Here is a 17,342-nt window from a genome sequence, read left to right as displayed (position 1 = left end):
GGCAGAGCGCCCTGGGACGCCGACAGTCGGCTAGCGCACCCCGCCAATGGCGCGCCCCCCGAGCCCACGACCAATGCTGCCTGCACTCCTGCTGCTGCTGCCGCTGCTGCTCCGAGCGGGTGAGTGTCGTCTGTGCGTCCGCGGAGTCCACTCCGGCTGGGGCGGGAGGGGGCGGGGGCTGGGGTGGTGGTGAGTGGTGGTGGTGACCGTGTAGGTGGGGTCCCGGCACCAGTGCCCAGAGAGGTCTCAGGCCCCACACTGCTGCCTGGTGCGGGGCGTCCGTCTGTCCGAGCCTGGGGAACTGGAGGAGGAAGCCCAGGGTGTCAGGAAGGGGCTGGGTTCCACACCTAGTCCAGTGACTTAACTTGTAGATTGAGTGCCAGCCATGACCAGGGCACCCAAGCATCTCTTCGCTCCTCGTTCCCCCTCTTCCCCCGTTTGAAGTGCGTCTGTACAGTCACAGAACAGCCAGCAGCTAGGCCACTACCACTACAGCATCTCTAGGGGGCGGGGAGAGTCAGAAGCAGGACTGCCTTTTGCTCCACATGGGCTTCACCTCTTCCACCCCATGTAAGGACCGCGGAAGCGGATACTAGGTACAGGTGAAGCTGGAGAAGTTTTTGTTAGGGCTGACTTGTCATTGGGAACTCCCTGGCCGTCCAGTGGTTAGCACTCTGCACTTTCATGGAAAAAACAAACAAACAAACACAACTGACGTCACAAATTAAGGTTGAAAACTGCTTCCCAATACTTGCCAACATCATTATTTGGTTGTGTGATTGAGAGTATTGCTCACCATCAACAAACCCTCTCTTCAGGATATACTTTATTATTATTTAAATTGGAGGGGAAAACTCACTAGTGGACAAGATGGCCTTTCCGTGCAAGCTGCCCAGCAACAGTGCCTTGCCCTGTTATAAATCCACAATAGGTGTTTTGTGGAATACATAGTTAAAGGCTGGGTTTTAGAACTATGCCATCCCCCCAAGGAGCATGCACGTGGCCTTTGGGAGTGGGATGGGTACATGGAATCTCATTGTGGGGCTCCTGTCCAGAGCCTGCCTGGAGGGAATCGTGAGTCAGAGACCACGTATCTACACATGACCTCAGTCCACAAAGTAGGACTGCAGAAGTGCAATCTTGGCTGAGAGACAGATATGGAAGGAAGGAAGGAAAGTACTGGTCTGTCCAGACTGACTTCATTAGTAAATCAGAGCAGCAAGACTTTACTGATCTGATTGGACTGCCCAGGATATTTCACTAACCCTAACAGTATGGCTGTATGTCAGGATCAGGGGTAAACTTTAAATACCTTCCTTGTGACCAATTTAGTGGAACAAGTTACCACCTGTTAATGATGAAACTTAACATGACCCCCACCTTCTTTTGTTGAGCTGCAGTGCCCTTAAATCTACTACTGCTCACACTTGGTGAACTGTCAGCTTAGAAATGAGAGAGGTTTACTTTTGAAAATTGTTACGACTCAATATTTAGTCCAGTTAAAGCAATGAGACTTGGACCTGCTACGTTTCTTTCAGCAAGCACTTTCTGGGTACCTACCAGAAGTAACATCTTAAACATTCAGCATTTCTCAAACTGTTTAAATCCATGTCCCCTTTTGATAAAGATAAAAATCTCATGTCTTCCTTAAATAAATTTTGAAATTTCAGAATATTTTTAATGATACAAATGAACTTACAGAACAGAAACAGACTCATAGACTTAGAGAACGACCTTATGGTTAGCAGGTAGGAAGGGTTGGAGGGAGGAATAGTTAGGGAGTTTGGGATTGACATGTGCACACTGCTATATTTAAAATGGATAGCCAACAAGGACCTACTGTATAGCACAGGGAACTCTGCTCAATATTATTTAACAGCCTAAATAGGAAAAGAATTTGAAAAGGAATAGATACATGTATATGTATAACTGAATCACTTTGCTGTACACCTGAAACTAACACATTGTTAATCAACTATACTCCAATATAAAATAAAAAGTTTAATAAAAAAACTAGTTGCATTAAAAAAAAGTTTTTTTGTTCATCTTCCACATATGAAATTGTCAAATATGCTTTTTTATGTGATTTTTTTAACATCTTTATTGGAGTATAATTGCTTTACAATGGTGTGTTAGTTTCTGCTTTATAACATAGTGAATCAGTTATACATATACATATGTCCCCGTATCTCTTCCCTCTTGCGTCTCCCTCCCTCCCACCCTCCCTATCCCACCCGTCTAGGTGGGCACAAAGCACCAAGCTGATCTCCCTGTGCTATGCGGCTGCTTCCCGCTAGCTATCTGTTTTACGTTTGGTAGTGTATATATGTCCATGCCACTCTCTCACTTTGTCCCAGCTTACCCTTCCCCCTCCCCATATCCTCAAGTCCGTTCTCTAGTAGGTCTGTAAATATGCTTTTTTGAACCACACATTCCCTTTGGAAATTCTGATACACCCCCCAAATGGGCCCATCCTCTCTCTTCCCCATCCCGTGCATTGAGAAACTCTGGTTTAATCCAACCCCCTTTTTAAAAATCAAAATTAATACCAAAAATCCATTATGAACAAAATACCAAAATTTTAAATTAAAAGAGTAATAATGCCATGCTGAGGCGTATTGGAACCTGAAGCAAAAGGAGAAATCAGTACTACTGATCCTGTCTTTTTTTACACATTGGATATGGCACCAATTCTCAAACTTTAGGTTACATCATTCTCTCCAGTAAACTTACTAAAATTCAGATTCCCAGGCTTTATCACCAGAGGTTCTGATTTGGTAGTTAGTGCTAGGGCTCAGAAATCTGCATTTTAATAAGTAATCTAATTGATTATTATGTGATTGGAAGATAAGGTTGGACTACCTAAACTCAGAGGCCCCTCCTAATTTTGGGACTCTTTGATTATAAGTAGAGAGAAGGGGCCCAGAGAAGTTATCAGGGTGGCTCATAAAATGTCTCTGTTATGTGGTCATTTTTAAAATATTAGTAGGCACTTACAAAGAACAAGCCCTGTTCTAGGCACTGGCAACAGAGTAGTGATAAGATAGACATGGAAGTCTAGCTGGGGAGATAATAAAAAATGAAGTAAAAAAATATCAAGTGGTTGGGTTTCCCTGGTGGTGCAGTGGTTGAGAGTCCGCCTGCTGATGCAGGGGACGCGAGTTCGTGCCCCGGTCCGGGAGGATCCTGCCTGCCGCGGAGCGGCTGGGCCCGTGAGCCATGGCCGCTGGGCCTGCGCGTAGGGAGCCTGTGCTCCACAACGGGAGAGGCCACAGCTGTGAGGGGCCCGCGTACCGCAAAAAAAAAAAAAAAATATCAAGTGGTGATAAGTGCTATGCAGAGAATTGGAACAACAGTGTGTTAGAGTAGCTGGGGGGCTATTTTACATTGGTTGGTTGGGGATGGCCTTTGTGAGATGACACGCCATGTGAAGATCAGGTGGAAGAGCATTCAAAACAGAAAGAAGGCCAGTGCAGATGGAGGGAAGTGGGAGAGGAAGAGAGAGCAGGAGGTAAGATTAGAGAGGTGGGCAGGGACCAGGTCTTTACAAGGTTTTGTAAACCAAGGCACATAAACTAGACCTTAACCTAAGTTCAATGGAAGCTGTTGGAGGGATTTAAGCAGAGAAATGAGATCATCTGATTTACAGTTTTTAAGAGATGATCCCATATAATGCTAGTCAGTATTAGAATTATGTTATATTCACACAATGGATTGTTATACAGCAGTGAAAATAAGCTATTTACGACTATACTTATCAGTGTGGGTGAATTTCAGAAACGTAATATTGAGCAAAAGAAGCCAAAACACCAAAAGCACATGTTGTATGATTGAAAAACAGGCAAAACAAATTGCTAATGTTAGAAATCAGGATATTGTATTATATTTGCTTCGTTGGGAAGATGGTGACTGGCAGATGGCTTCTGGGGTGCTGGTAATGTTCTGGTTCTTTACCTGGGGATCTGGTTACACAGGTGTATATAATTTGAAATTAAACTATATATTTTTGATTTATGTATTTTTCTATATGTTATACTTTAATTAATTTATTACCAAACATGATATACAAATGGCTAACAAACACATGAAAATATGCTCAATATCATTAGTTATTAGAGAAATGCAAGTGAAAACCACAGTGAGATACTACCTCACACCCACAAGGATGGCTATAAAAACAGAGCAAAAAACAGAAAACACGAGTTGGCAAGTATGTAGAGAAATTGGAACCACCCTCATGCATTGCTAATAGGAATGTAAAATGGGACAGCCACTGTGGAAAACAATTTGGTGGTTCATCAAAAAGTTAAACATAGAATTAACATATGACCCAGCAATTCCACTCCTGCGTATACACCCAAGAGAAATGAATACAGGTATTCAAGCAAATACTTGTACATGATTCTTCACTTAGCACTGTTCACAATAACCAAAAGGTGGAAACAACCCAAATGTACATCAACTAACATTTAGGTAAACAAAATATGGTATATCCATACAATGAAATATTATTCATAAGAAAGAATGAAATATTGATATATGCCACAATGTGGATAAACCTTGAAAACAGCATGTTAGGTGAAAGAAGCTAGATACAAAAGAGTATATATTTTATGGCTCTATTTACATGAAATACTAGAATAGGTAAATGTGTAGAGACAGAAAGCAGACTAGTGGTTGCCAGAGACTAGGGGAAAGGGAGGATGGAGAGTGACTGTTTAATGGGTATGGGCTTCCTATTAGGGTGATTAAAATGAATTGGAATTAGAAGTGATGGTCGTATAGCATGGTGAATGTACTAAATGCCACTTAACTGTACCCTTTAAGATAATTAATTTTATGTTGCATGAATTTTTTTCTTTCTCTTTTTCTTTTTAAAATGAAGTTTGTATAAAAAGAAACGAAATTGAATTTTTTGTTGTGAGGTGGATGGACCTAGAGTCTGTCATACAGAGTGAAGTAAGTCAGAAAGAGAAAAACAAATACCGTATGCTAACACATATATATGGAATCTAAGGAAAAAAAAAAAAGAAAGGTCATGAAGAACCTAGGGGTAAGACGGGAATAAAGACACAGACCTACTAGAGAATGGACTTGAGGATATGGGGAGGGGGAAGGGTAAGCTGTGACAAAGTGAGAGAGTAGCATGAACATATATACACTACCAAACGTAAAATAGATAGCTAGTGGGAAGCAGCCGCATGGCACAGGGAGATCAGCTCGGTGCTTTGTGACCACCTAGAGGGGTGGAATAGGGAGGGTGGGAGGGAGGGAGACGCAAGAGGGAAGAGATATGGGAACATATGTATATGTATAACTGATTCACTTTATTATAAAGCAAAAACTAACACACCATTGTAAAGCAATTATACTCCAATAAAGATGTTTAAAAAAATAATAAAAAAAATAAAGTTTGTACCTTTTGACTACCTTCATCCAGTTCTCCCTCCCCACCCTCTGCCTCTGGTAACTGCAAATCTGATTTCTTTTCCTATGAGTTTGTTTTTGAAGTATAATTGACCTACAGTACTATGTTCCTGGTGTACAACATAGTGATTTGCTATTTCTATACATTTCAGAATGATCACCAGGCATGAATTTTACCCCAATAAAAATTTTTTCCAACCTAAAAAAATTCTTAAAAAAGATGAATGCAACAACAAAAAGAAAGGTAATTATGTGAAGTGAAGGATGTGTTAATTTTAACACATCTTATTGTTAACACGTCTAATCTTACTATGGTAACATTTTACAATATATACATAAATCATCATGTTGTATACCTAAAGCTTAAACAATGTTATATGTCAATTATATCTCCATAAAGCTGGAAAACAAAAAAAGATGACTGAATGGTATGGTAGAATGAATTTGGAAGGTGGAATCACTGAGACCAATAAGGACTCTCAACTAGTTCAGACAAGAGTTGATGGTGGCTTGAGCTAAGGAGGTGGTGATAGCTGTGGAAAGAAGTGGACAGATTCCAGATATGTAGTGGAGTTGACAGGACTTACTGGATTGAACATAGAATGTGAAGGAAAGAGAAGAATTCAGAATGACTCCTAGATGTTCTGCCTTGAAAAACTGGGGGGTGATGGTGTGCTATTACCACTTGATAGGACCCTAAGTCCTAGGGTGCAGGGCCTTTCTCCAGAGCTGAACTATAACCAACCTTGATATTCCTGAGTGAGTGACAGAATCTGTAAAAGCCCCCCACCCCAACCCCAACCAGTTCCCACTGTAAGGTATTTTTAAGTGACTTTTTTTTTTTTTTGCCGTACTGCGCAGCTTGTAGGATTTTCATTCCCTGACCACGGATCAAACCTGGGCCCCGGCAGTGAAAGTGCCGAGTCCTAACCACTGGACCGCCAGAGAATTCCCCTTAAGTGAAAGTGCCGAGTCCTAACCACTGGACCGCCAGAGAATTCCCCTTAAGTGACTTTTTTTTTTTTTGCGGTATGCGGGCCTCTCACTGTTGTGGCCTCTCCCATCGCGGAGCATAGGCTCCGGACGCGCAGGCTCAGCGGCCATGGCTCACGAGCCCAGCCGCTCCACAGCATGCAGGATCTTCCCGGACCGGGGCATGACCCCGTGTCCCCTGAATCGGCAGGCGGACTCCCAACCATTGTGCCACCAGGGAAGCCCCCCTTAAGTGACTTTTAATGGAAGACTCAGAGTTACTGCTAACTGTCATTTAGCACTCCCATGCACATTCTCAGCTCTCTGGTTATGATGCTATCCCTGTCCATGGCATAGCTCTGCTCAGGGCCCTCTTCCCAGTGCCTGGCTGGGCCATCAGGCTCAGCTTCAAATAATGTCCCTCTCCCCCTCCCAGGAGGCTGAGCAGCTTGTCTTCATCAAACCCCCCTCTCTTCTTGAGCCTGATCTCTTCTGTCCATATTGTGACAGCTGCAGACTCTCTACTCCTACTGGACTTCTTTCTCCCCGCTAAAGGCTTTTGTGCCGCCCCAAGACTTTCCTGCTAAAGATTTCATCCAGAATCCCCCCACCCTACCTTATGACTAGGTTCTCCCAGACAGCTACTCTGACCTTATATGATCTCTCTCCCTCCATAGGGGACCACCTCCCCACAGAAGGCCGGCTCATGAACAGCTGTATCCAGGCCAGGAGGAAGTGCCAGGCCGATCCCACTTGCAATGCTACCTACCACTACTTGAATTCCTGTGCCTCTAGTATAAGCACCTCATCACCTGCAGAGGAGCCTTCAGTCCCTGAGGACTGCATGGAGGCAGCACAGCAACTCAGGAATAGTTCTCTGATGAGCTGCACATGCCATCGGCGCATGAAGAACCAAGCTACCTGCCTGGACATCTACTGGACCGTTCACCCTGCCCGTAGCCTTGGTGAGGCCCCCATCCTAGAGCGGGCTAAGCTAGGGAAGATGGCTCTTGGGAGTTGTTTTTTAATCCTGCCGGATATGGGCCGCATGGTAGATTCTGACAGGGATGATAATGAAGCTCTGCATTTGACGTCAGTAAGAAATGGAAGGAGGAATTGGCAGTATGCTTTTTGGCCCCACAGTACTGCCCTCCCTTCTCACTACTTTCCCCTTTTTTTTTAATCTGGAAACATGTAGCTGCCTCTTGGAAGGTCTCTGAACCAGGCTAAGGCCCAACATGGGGAGCTCCTGGAACAGACAGATATGGAGAGGAAATGGAGGGAAATGGTCCTAACTCATAAACAGGCTGCAAATACAACATAATCCATAGGTTCAGAGAGACTGGGAGGCAGTGTCCTGGTCCAGCCTTTAACAGAGAGGATATTCATTAACCAGACAAGAGATGATAAAAGACGGAAGGCACTGGAAGAGCCAAAGAGAGGAGCTTCCTCTGACTCTGGAGATCCCCTTCCGTATCAGTCAGCTTTTACTAGACTGTGCTGCAGTAACACAACAGGGTCTTGTAAAACAAAGGTTAAGTTCTTGCTCATGTTCTGTCTTGGCTGTGTCATGTGTCCTCTTCATTCTGGGATCCAGTACAGCCTCTACCTGAGATGTTCCCTTCTCATGGCAGAGGGAAATGAACAATGGCAGAACCATTTGATGCCTTTAAAAGCTTCTGCTCAGATGTTACATAAAATACTTCTGCTCACATTCCATTGACAAAGCAAATCACGTGGTCATACCTGACATCAGTGGGAAGGGGAAGTATACTCCTCCCACAGGGGACACTGAAAATCACATGGCAATAACTGAGTATGTATAGTCTTACAGGGAGGACAAAAATAATTGTAAACAATAATGCAATCTACCATAGTCCACCAGTTGGTCAAAACATTCATTTCCCTCCCTTTCACAAGCAAAATATACCTACTCACTTTCTAAGGAAGGTGCCTAAGAATTCTATCTAAGCAGGACATCAGGCTCCAAGTCTAGGATCTTGTGATAATTTCTATATCAGGTCTGGATGTGGTTTCTGTTAATCTAGAAACCTATGCGCTAACAAGTCATCTGCTGGGCTTCCCTGGTGGCGCAGTGGTTAAGAATCCACCTGCCAATGCAGGGGACAGGGGTTTGAGCCCTGGTCTGGGAAGATCCCACATGCCACAGAGCAACTAAGCCCATGCGCCACAACTACTGAACCTGCACTCTAGAGCCCGCGTGCCACACTACTGAAGCCCGTGCGCCTAGAGCCCATGCTCTGCAACGAGAAGCCACGACAATGAGAAGCTCGTGCACCGCAATAATTAGTAGCCCCCGCTCGCTGCAACTAGAGAAAGCCCGCACACAGCAATGAAGACCCAACACAGCCAGAAATACAGATAAATAAATTTTTAAAAAAGTCATCCTCTTCCCATCTATACTCAATATATAGTAATGGAATGGGGACAGGAGAAGCACAACAAACTCTCAGGTAGAAAGAGGAGTAATGGGAACAGCAGACATTGATTCATAGCAGTTCTGAAGTCCTGCCACACAATTGTTGCAAGGGCTGTCTTCCCTGGGAGTAGGGATTGCTCTTTAATAAGGCCCTGCTTTTGCTCATTGGGGAGCAAAAGCCCAGGAGTTTCCCAGTCCCCTGGGAGGTCCTTCGTTTCCCATTATTTTCTTGGGCTACATCTGGAAAGGGCATTGCAGACTGTGACCTCCTTAGGGATTGAGTAGCATTCTCCACTTGCTTCCTACCTGAGGAATGTTGGAGCATCTTAAGTCTCAAATAGTTAGAGTCTCTTTTAATCCAGGCTGGTGGCTCTTAGCAGTACAACTCTCTCAAAACATAATTGCGTTTTATGTCTGATTTCTGTCACCTCATGTGCCAGTAGCCTTTCCTATAATCCCTTTCAAGACATACATCTCTTTTGAGACCTAATTAGAGGTACCTTGCCCTTATCAAGCTTCTGTGGGAGAGCCACTATCTTAGTCTTTTTTCCCTGAGAACATTTGTCCAACAGGCAGGATTTATCGGATACTGTCTTAATCAGTGAGAGATCTCCACAAAGGGCATGATAGCCACAAACTTGAATTGGTCTCTGGCCCAAGGCTGAGTTGTAATTGACCTTATTACTCAATGCATTTTTCAATTTTACCTTTTACTATTTGAATATGAGGAGTAGCATTTCTTAATTTTGCAGGTCCTAGAATTTCTGTATTCTTTCTTTTCTGTTTCCTCTCTGTGTGTAAACTGGTCAGTTCTCTGAGCGTATATCTTTCTCGTAGTACCATGCCAAGTGTGGCTATCAGCAATCAAGACATATTAGTAATCTTCAGCTTCTCAGCTTCTTCCCCTTAAAGCACAAGCTCACTCAGTACATCATCTTCCTTCCAAGTTATTGCAGGCAACAATTTTACCAAATGCTTTGCCACTGCATAATGAGGGCTGCCATCTTCCCAGCCCCCAGTAACAGCTTATTCACCACCCACTACCTAGTCCCAAAGCCAATACCATTTATTTTAGATCCTTTTTTGTTACTTCAGCACTCCATTTCTAGATACCAATCACATTTTTTAACATCTGTATTGGAGTATAATTGCTTTACAATGTTATGTTAGTTTCTGCTGTATAACAAAGTGAATCATCTATATGTATACATATATCCCCATATCCCCTCCCTGTTGCATCTCCCTCCTACCCTCCCTGTCCCAACCCTCTAGGTGGTCACAAAGCACTGAGCTGATCTCCCTGTGCTATGCAGCTGCTTCCCACTAGCTATCTGTTTTACATTTGGTAATGTATATATGTCAATGCTACTATCTCACTGCATCACAGATTACCCTTCCTCCTCCCCGTGTCCTCTCTCTCTATGTCTGCGTCTTTATTCCTGTCCTGCTCCTAGGTGCATCAGAACCATTTTATTTTTTTAGATTCCATTACATGACCAATTACATTTTTAATAAGAATTTGCTAAATTATGCAGCCAACCCCAAATCTCTGGCTTTCACCAACAAAAATATATCTTTTGTTCATGTTACACATTTGCTGTGGGCTTCCATGAGTTGGCTTTGGAGGACAATTTTGTTATTTATTTATTTATCTATTTTTGACTGCATTGGGTCTTCGTTGCAGTGCGTGGCCTTCTCATTGCGCTGGCTTCTCTTGTTGTGGAGCACGGGCTCTAGGCATGCGGGCTTCGGTGGTTGTGGCTCGCGGGCTCTAGAGCGCAGGCTCGGTAGTTGTGGCGCACGGGCTTAGTTGCTCCACGGCACGTGGGACCTTCCCGGACCAGGGATCGAACCCGTGTCCCCTGCATTGGCAGGAGGATTCTTAACCACTACGCCACCAGGGAAGTCCCATGAGTTGGCTTTGTCTTTGCTCCACTTGCCTTCTTCATTTGAGGATCCAGGATGGTAGATGGAAAAGAGCCAAGCAGGACCACATGATAGTTCTTGAAACTTAGAGGTGATTATGCCTCTTTAGCTCACAGTCCACAGGCCAAAGCAAGTCACATGGCCAAGCCTTACAGTAGCGTGGGAAAGTACAGTCCTCTCATAGGTGGCCTAAAAGTCACAAGGCAACAGGTGAGGTTGTATAATCCTCCGACAGTAAGCAATTGGAAACAAATTCTCTTTGTTCCCTGATTTCCACTCCTCATCCTAATCACTTCTCTTTTAGAACTTCCACTGAGACTTCTCCCTGAATGCTCTTGTCTCCACCTCTTTTCCCTTGGGAGCTCCCAGGTCTTCCCAAGCATCCAAACCATCCTTTCCTTTTGGCTTGATATCATCTATATCCCTTCCCGCCTAAAGACATATTCACAAAGCCTATTGGGTGACATCCCTGCAAGCTCATCTCTGTCTTCAACATTTATTGAGCACCTACCATGTGTATGAGCTATGCAGTGATCTTGTTTTTTTAACTGAAGTACAGGTTGGTTAACAATGTTGTGTATGCAGTGATTTTATAAGACCTAGTGATTTTATAAGGTCTTAAGGAGCCCACAGCCCCATGGGGTGTTTGAAAGAGATGTGTTTCCTTTCAGATAATTTCTCTCCCTTCTCTGCTTTTCTCAGTCAGGTTCAGTTCCAGATCTAGTCTCATTTGCATCACCTCAGCATGCAATGCATCTCCATAGCCAAGTGGTCAGGCCTGGAACAGAGTCCACTACTGCCCCTTCTCCAATAGCAAGAGAAAACAAGACAGAGTCCCCTTGCCTGCTTATGTGCCCACAGGTGATACTTGTAGTAGTTAGGAGCAGAGACTCTGAAATCAGGTAATCCAGGTTTCAAATCCCGGCTCCATTTACTAGCTTATGTGAACTTGAGCAAGTGAATTAACCTCTCTTATCCTCAGTTTCCTTTTACCTACCCAAAGACTTCTATGAAGACTAAGTGAAATTGTATGTATATATATATATTTTTTTCCGCTTGCACCATAGTGCCCAGTAAACAGTGTGCTCAACAAACAGTAGCTTTATTATTCTTATCATTAAACCCAGCTTATTTGTCAAGCCTGGCCTATACCTTTATGGCCCTGTTCTTTTTCTCTCCTCTGCCCAGCATCCAGCTATTTAGGTAGAGACTGTGCTTCTTCTTTTTCTCCAGCAGCTTCAACCCCTCCTGCTCCCACCCCCAGCCCCATCCTCAGGATTCTGGTGCTCCCCACCTTGTCTCTAGGTGACTATGAGCTGGATGTCTCTCCCTATGAAGATACAGTGACCAGAAAACCCTGGAAAATGAATTTCAGCAAACTGAACATGCTCAAACCAGGTGTGGAAGGCAAGCTGGGGCTGGGGTGTGGGAGGGCCTGGACCCTGAGGGAAGGGTGGCTAGTGGGGAACACAAGCTGGGAGAATGAAGGGAGAGAGTTGTGGCCTGCCAGGTAACTAAAGAAGCACTCTCAGGGTGAGAGTCTGAGCTATGCCGCATGATCTAGTCTCACGAGTTAACACAGAGCAATAGTTATTAGGGAGATATTCCAAGAGAGCCCATTAGAGCTCCCTGGTTCCAAAAGGTGGATCTCTACAAAGGCTTTGGTGGGAGTGGCAGCAGTCCCAGAAAAAAAAAGTGCTGAAATGGAGTATTTACCCTAATTCGAGGCAGCCAGGAAAGTAGCTTTTTGTCCCTGAAGACTAGGAAATTGCTTGTTTTCAACCATTCTAATGGGATGGGCGAGGTGTTGGGCAGGGAAAATGGTGAGAGAGAGCGTGACTCCTCAGGGGTGACTCAGGGTGGGGAGCCATCTGTCTGGCAAGGACTAATATGATGCATGTTTTTCAGGAAAGTGAGGCTGTTGTATTAATTGGAAAGGAACACACACATGCACTCTCTTTTTGAGAAAGATGTGAGCTTTGTTGTACAGTCAGTACTGTGTATTAGAATTTTGAGAGAAAAGCATAGAGATTTATGTATTACAAACTCTAGGTTACAGGGAATCTGGGAATAACCTATTCCAGTTATTCCATTGTTCTGACTGCTGGAATATTCTGTTAATAGAACTATCACCATAATTTCCCAAGATTCAGAGTATGGGGGGTTTTATGCATGCATCAGTCAATGAAAGATGGGCAGAATAGACAGATGCAGAACCAAAATCCTAAATAGAATTTGGTTGCATCTGCTGTGGACAATCCAGAAAGTACTTTTCTGTGCCAGGAGGATTGCAGGATCCTAGTTCCCCTACCAGGGATGCAACCCCTCAGAAGTGAAAATGGGGAGCCCTAACCACTGGACTGCCAGGGAATTTGCCAGAAAGTACTTTAGAATGTTGTAGGGCCTCTTGGTTACAATTTCCACCATGGGATCTCACTCATTGCATAGGATTGAGGAAAGGGTTTGGTTAGATGTATATGGCTTTTTTTTTTTTTTTAAACCTAGGCAAGCTGAGGAGCAGGATGGGAGAGGCTCACGAATACCTGATACGGTTTGTGGGTAGAGGGAAAGGCCTTATTCGGTGCAGTCCTCCCTGACAGGAGTGCCTTCACACTACCGTCCGTGTGAAATCAGAGGGTTGCCGGGATTCCTGGGGAGGCTGGGCTGCACGTCTGCAGAGAGGACTGCTGACTTGGTGCCCCTCTCCCCCCAGACTCGGACCTCTGCCTCAAGTTCGCCATGCTGTGCACTCTTAATGACAAGTGTGACCGGCTGCGCAAGGCGTACGGGGAGGCGTGCTCCGGGTCCCGCTGCCAGCGCCACACTTGCCAAAGGCAGCTGCGCTCCTTTTTCGAGAAGGCGTCGGAGCCCCACGCTCAGGGCCTGCTGCTGTGCCCGTGCGCGCCCACCGACCAGGGTTGCGGGCAGCGCCGGCGCAACACCATCGCCCCCAGCTGCTCACTGCCATTGGAGGCCCCCAACTGCCTGGAGCTGTGGCACATATGCCTGTCCGACCCGCTGTGCAGGTGCCGGGTGCTGGGTGCGGGCAGACGGGGTGGACACCACTCCTTCGGCGCCTCCTTCCTGGGCAGGGCTGGGTCTGAACCACCCTCCCCCCCCCCCACCCCTCCGCAAGGCACCATGAACCGACTTTACCATGTAGCTACCCTGGATACTTTCTGAAACTCTTTTATAAAAAAATAAAATAAAATAAAATTATATAGAGAGAGTGTAAAAACTTTAGGAAATATAAAACTGTGTTAAAATATCACTCAAAACCTGTCACCTGGAGGTAATCTACCATAATTTGGGGAGCATTTCCTTCCAGTCTTTTTTCTCTCCAGGTAAACAAAATCAGACACCAACCTTGTTTTGCAACCTGGTTCTACCACTTACTTCTCTGTATAACCTTGGGCAAGTTACTTTACCTCTCTGAGTCCCACTTCCTCTTCTGTAAGATATTACATGGAGCTCTCAAAAATCATAATACTAACACTTACTGAGTAAGTGTTAGTTACTTACTATGGGCTAAGTACTATTTTAAGTACTTAACATCTATTAATTTATCTAAGCTTCACAAGAACCCTATAAGATAGTTGCTATTATTACTATTTTTTTTTATCATCCTCAGTTTACAAATGAAGAAACCACAGCAGAGAAAGTTTAAATAACTTGCTCAAATTCACCTAGGTAGTAAGTCAGGTTTGTTAATGAGGTTTGGATTTCCTTCATAGGTAGTCTGGCCTAGAGCCTGTGCTCCTAGAGGCTCTGTTATGCTGCCTGTTATTATGCTGGGAGCTATGGGTTGGCCAAAAAGTTCGTTTGGGTTTTTAATGGAAAAACCCGAACGAACTTTTTGGCCAACCCAATATTACTATTACTGTTACATAACAAGTGCTGGGCTAGATGACTAAGATACTGTCCCTTCCTTCAAGGAGTTTGCAACTGCGTGGGGATGACAGATAAGTAAACCACCAATCTAACACAAAGCAAAATATAAGGAAAAGTGCACAAATATACACACAAAAATATACTCATCGTTCCATCCCCTGAAGATAACCAGCTTTACCTATTGTAGGATGAGTGTTAAAAATAATAATATCTAACATTTACTGAACACTCACTGTATACCAGGCACTGTGTTAAATGCTATACATGTATTCTCTTACTTCATCCTCACAAAAATCCTCAAGGTAGTGTTATTTTCATCTCTATTTACTGTCAAGGAAATTGAAACTGAAGAAACTGCCTGAGATCTCATAATTAGGGATTGTGGAGCCCAAATTTAGAGTGATATGCTGTGGAGGCTGGGGTGATGGTGCATTTAATTGTGACAGGAGCAGGCTTCACTGAGGAGGACGCCATGGGCCAGGCTCTGAAAAAGGCAGAGGCGGATTTGGCATGAAGATGGGCATCTCAACTAAAGGGGCAGCAAGGTGACACTGTGGCAAGGTGAAGGCTGCAGGCCACACCATCAACAGGGACTCTTAAAATTTCCCTTCTTCAGATCGCGCCTGGCGGATTTTCAGACCCACTGCCATCCCATGGACATCCTAGGGACCTGTGCAACAGAGCAGTCCAAATGTCTGCGAGCATACATGGGGCTGATTGGTGAGGCTGGGGGGCATGTTTAGGAAGCCTACAGGTTGGCCAGCCTGGGGGGGGGGTGAAAATGCTCTGGAGACTGAACCCCCATGGAGTGGTCCTGAGACAGGTGGGAGAGGATGGGAGCTGAAGGTAGGGTTGGCTTAGGCACTGACAATCCTCTTTTCACCCCATAGGGACTGCCATGACTCCCAACTTTGTCAGCAACGTCAATGCCAGTGTTGCCTTAAGCTGCACCTGCCGAGGCAGTGGCAATCTGCAGGAGGAGTGTGAGCAGCTGGAAGAGTCCTTCTCCCGAAACCCCTGCCTCAGTGAGTGCTCTCCACCTGCTCCCAGCCCCCGTGGCTGGCTCAGCTTGACCCAGGGAGAGGGAAAGGGTTCGCTCTGTGGTCCACTGGTTCCATCCATCTCCTGCAGACGGAGCAGCCCCCTCCTCAGCATAGGCTTACATCTCCCCCACCTGAGCCTTTCTGCCTTCTCCCATTCTATTAGTGACCCACCCCCATCCCCGGCCATGCTGCCTCTTCACTTGCCTGGGCCCTAGGGACACTCTTCAGCTCAAGGAATAGCAAGCAGAATGAGATAATATCCCATTCCCAGCTGCCACTCACCCACCCTTGCATATCCCAGGGTCCCTGAGACATTCCCTTTCCTTCTTTGGGAGCCTGAGAGATCTCTAACATCTGCGTGCTTTCAGTCTTCCTTCTCTCCTCTCCTCAGTGGAGGCCATTGCAGCTAAGATGCGTTTTCACAGCCAGCTCTTCTCCCAGGACTGGACAGCCTCTACCTTTTCCATGATGGAACGCCAGGTAGGGCCTCCTCTGTTACACCTCTCCTACCTTTACTGGACCGCTGGGGGAAACCCAGACAAGGCAGGCAAGAGATTGGATGGGGGCGGTGAACTCCTTGTGGTCATGAATATTTTAGACCTCTAGCAGACACCTCAGGGGAGGAGGACAGGCCTTGACTGAGGCTAAGGTGGTGAAAAGGGTGGAGCTGACTCCATTTTATTTTTTCCACAGAACAAAAACCCTGCTCTGAGGCCACAGCCCTGGGTGCCCTCTCTTTTCTCCTGTACACTTACCTTGATTCTGCTCCTGAGCCTCTGGTAGCTGGACTTCCCTGGGGGCCCTCTTCTCCTTTACCACACCCAGCTGACCTGCAGCCTGCAAGGGTTGAGGAAAGGACAGCATCAGGAAGGAGGTTTGGTATACAACATGGCAACCCTGACGTTACCCCACACCTCCAGTTGACTCCAGATTAGGCCACAGTAGAAGCTGACTAGCCTAGTTCTCATTCCCTTCACTTCTTTTTTTGTTTTGTGTTGTTGTTGTTGTTGTTGTTTTTGGCCGTGCCTCTTGGCTTTTGGGATCTTAGTTCCCCAACCAGGGATTGAACTGGTCCCTTGGCAGTGAAAGCTCGGAGTCCTAACCACTGGACCGCCAGGGTCATTCCCTTCACTTCTGACTCAGGCTGCCCCTCCTTAGGACTTTAGCCATATCTTCTGGTGATGTCCAGCTCTACCAGGCTCTCTCCCTACCCCTTTCTTCTGCCCACCAGCATCACCCAGGCTCTAACAAATCAGTCACGCTCTCTTGCATTCTCCAGGTAGGCAGGGCTGGGTGTTCTGAAGCAACCTAGAAAGACATTCCTCATGGTGAGGAAAGCTGGAGCAAGACTCTTGGCCCCTTGTCTCCTCCTCTGAATGGGGAATGGGAACCTACTGCCTTCCCAGGGATCCTACAGAACATTTGAGCATCACGAGCTAGAGCATATGGGCCTTGCTTTCTTCCTGCTACTGTCCCAAAGTCCCCTTAGCCTCTTGGATCATGATTAAACATTTTAACTTAAAACTTTTCTCTTTTCCCGTTGTCTCATACTGTGAATTTATATAGAACTAGGGGTGTTACAGACACAAGAGCACGGGCCAGGTGATCTAGGAGACACAGCAACCCTGCCACCAGATGCTATG

General features: G+C 45.5%; 1 protein-coding gene across 1 annotated transcript; it reads left to right on the top strand.

Annotated features, from left to right (window-relative positions):
• Nucleotides 1-16,935, top strand: GFRA3 (GDNF family receptor alpha 3). The gene is made up of 8 exons (XM_082652356.1): nt 1-119; nt 7,077-7,364; nt 12,071-12,163; nt 13,479-13,791; nt 15,273-15,376; nt 15,547-15,681; nt 16,091-16,179; nt 16,393-16,935. Exons 1-8 carry the CDS (start codon nt 47-49, stop codon nt 16,480-16,482), a joined length of 1,185 nt encoding a protein of 394 aa, XP_082508482.1. The 5' UTR covers nt 1-46; the 3' UTR covers nt 16,483-16,935.
• The last annotated feature ends 407 nt before the right edge of the window (nt 16,936-17,342 follow it).

The sequence above is a fragment of the Grampus griseus genome, assembly GCF_964374135.1.
Source record: "Grampus griseus genome assembly, chromosome: 3".
In the NCBI taxonomy this organism is placed as follows: domain Eukaryota; kingdom Metazoa; phylum Chordata; class Mammalia; order Artiodactyla; family Delphinidae; genus Grampus; species Grampus griseus.
This window is presented reverse-complemented; position numbering and strand designations above follow the sequence as displayed.

Bases quoted from the DNA above. Each gene is read 5' to 3' on its own strand.
- GFRA3 (XM_082652356.1), top strand. From the start codon at position 47: ATGGCGCGCCCCCCGAGCCCACGACCAATGCTGCCTGCACTCCTGCTG. The intron at 13,792-15,272 runs GTGCCGGGTGCT...TCCCTTCTTCAG, and splicing joins CTGTCCGACCCGCTGTGCAG to ATCGCGCCTGGCGGATTTTC. The intron at 16,180-16,392 runs GTAGGGCCTCCT...TTTTTTCCACAG, and splicing joins TTTCCATGATGGAACGCCAG to AACAAAAACCCTGCTCTGAG.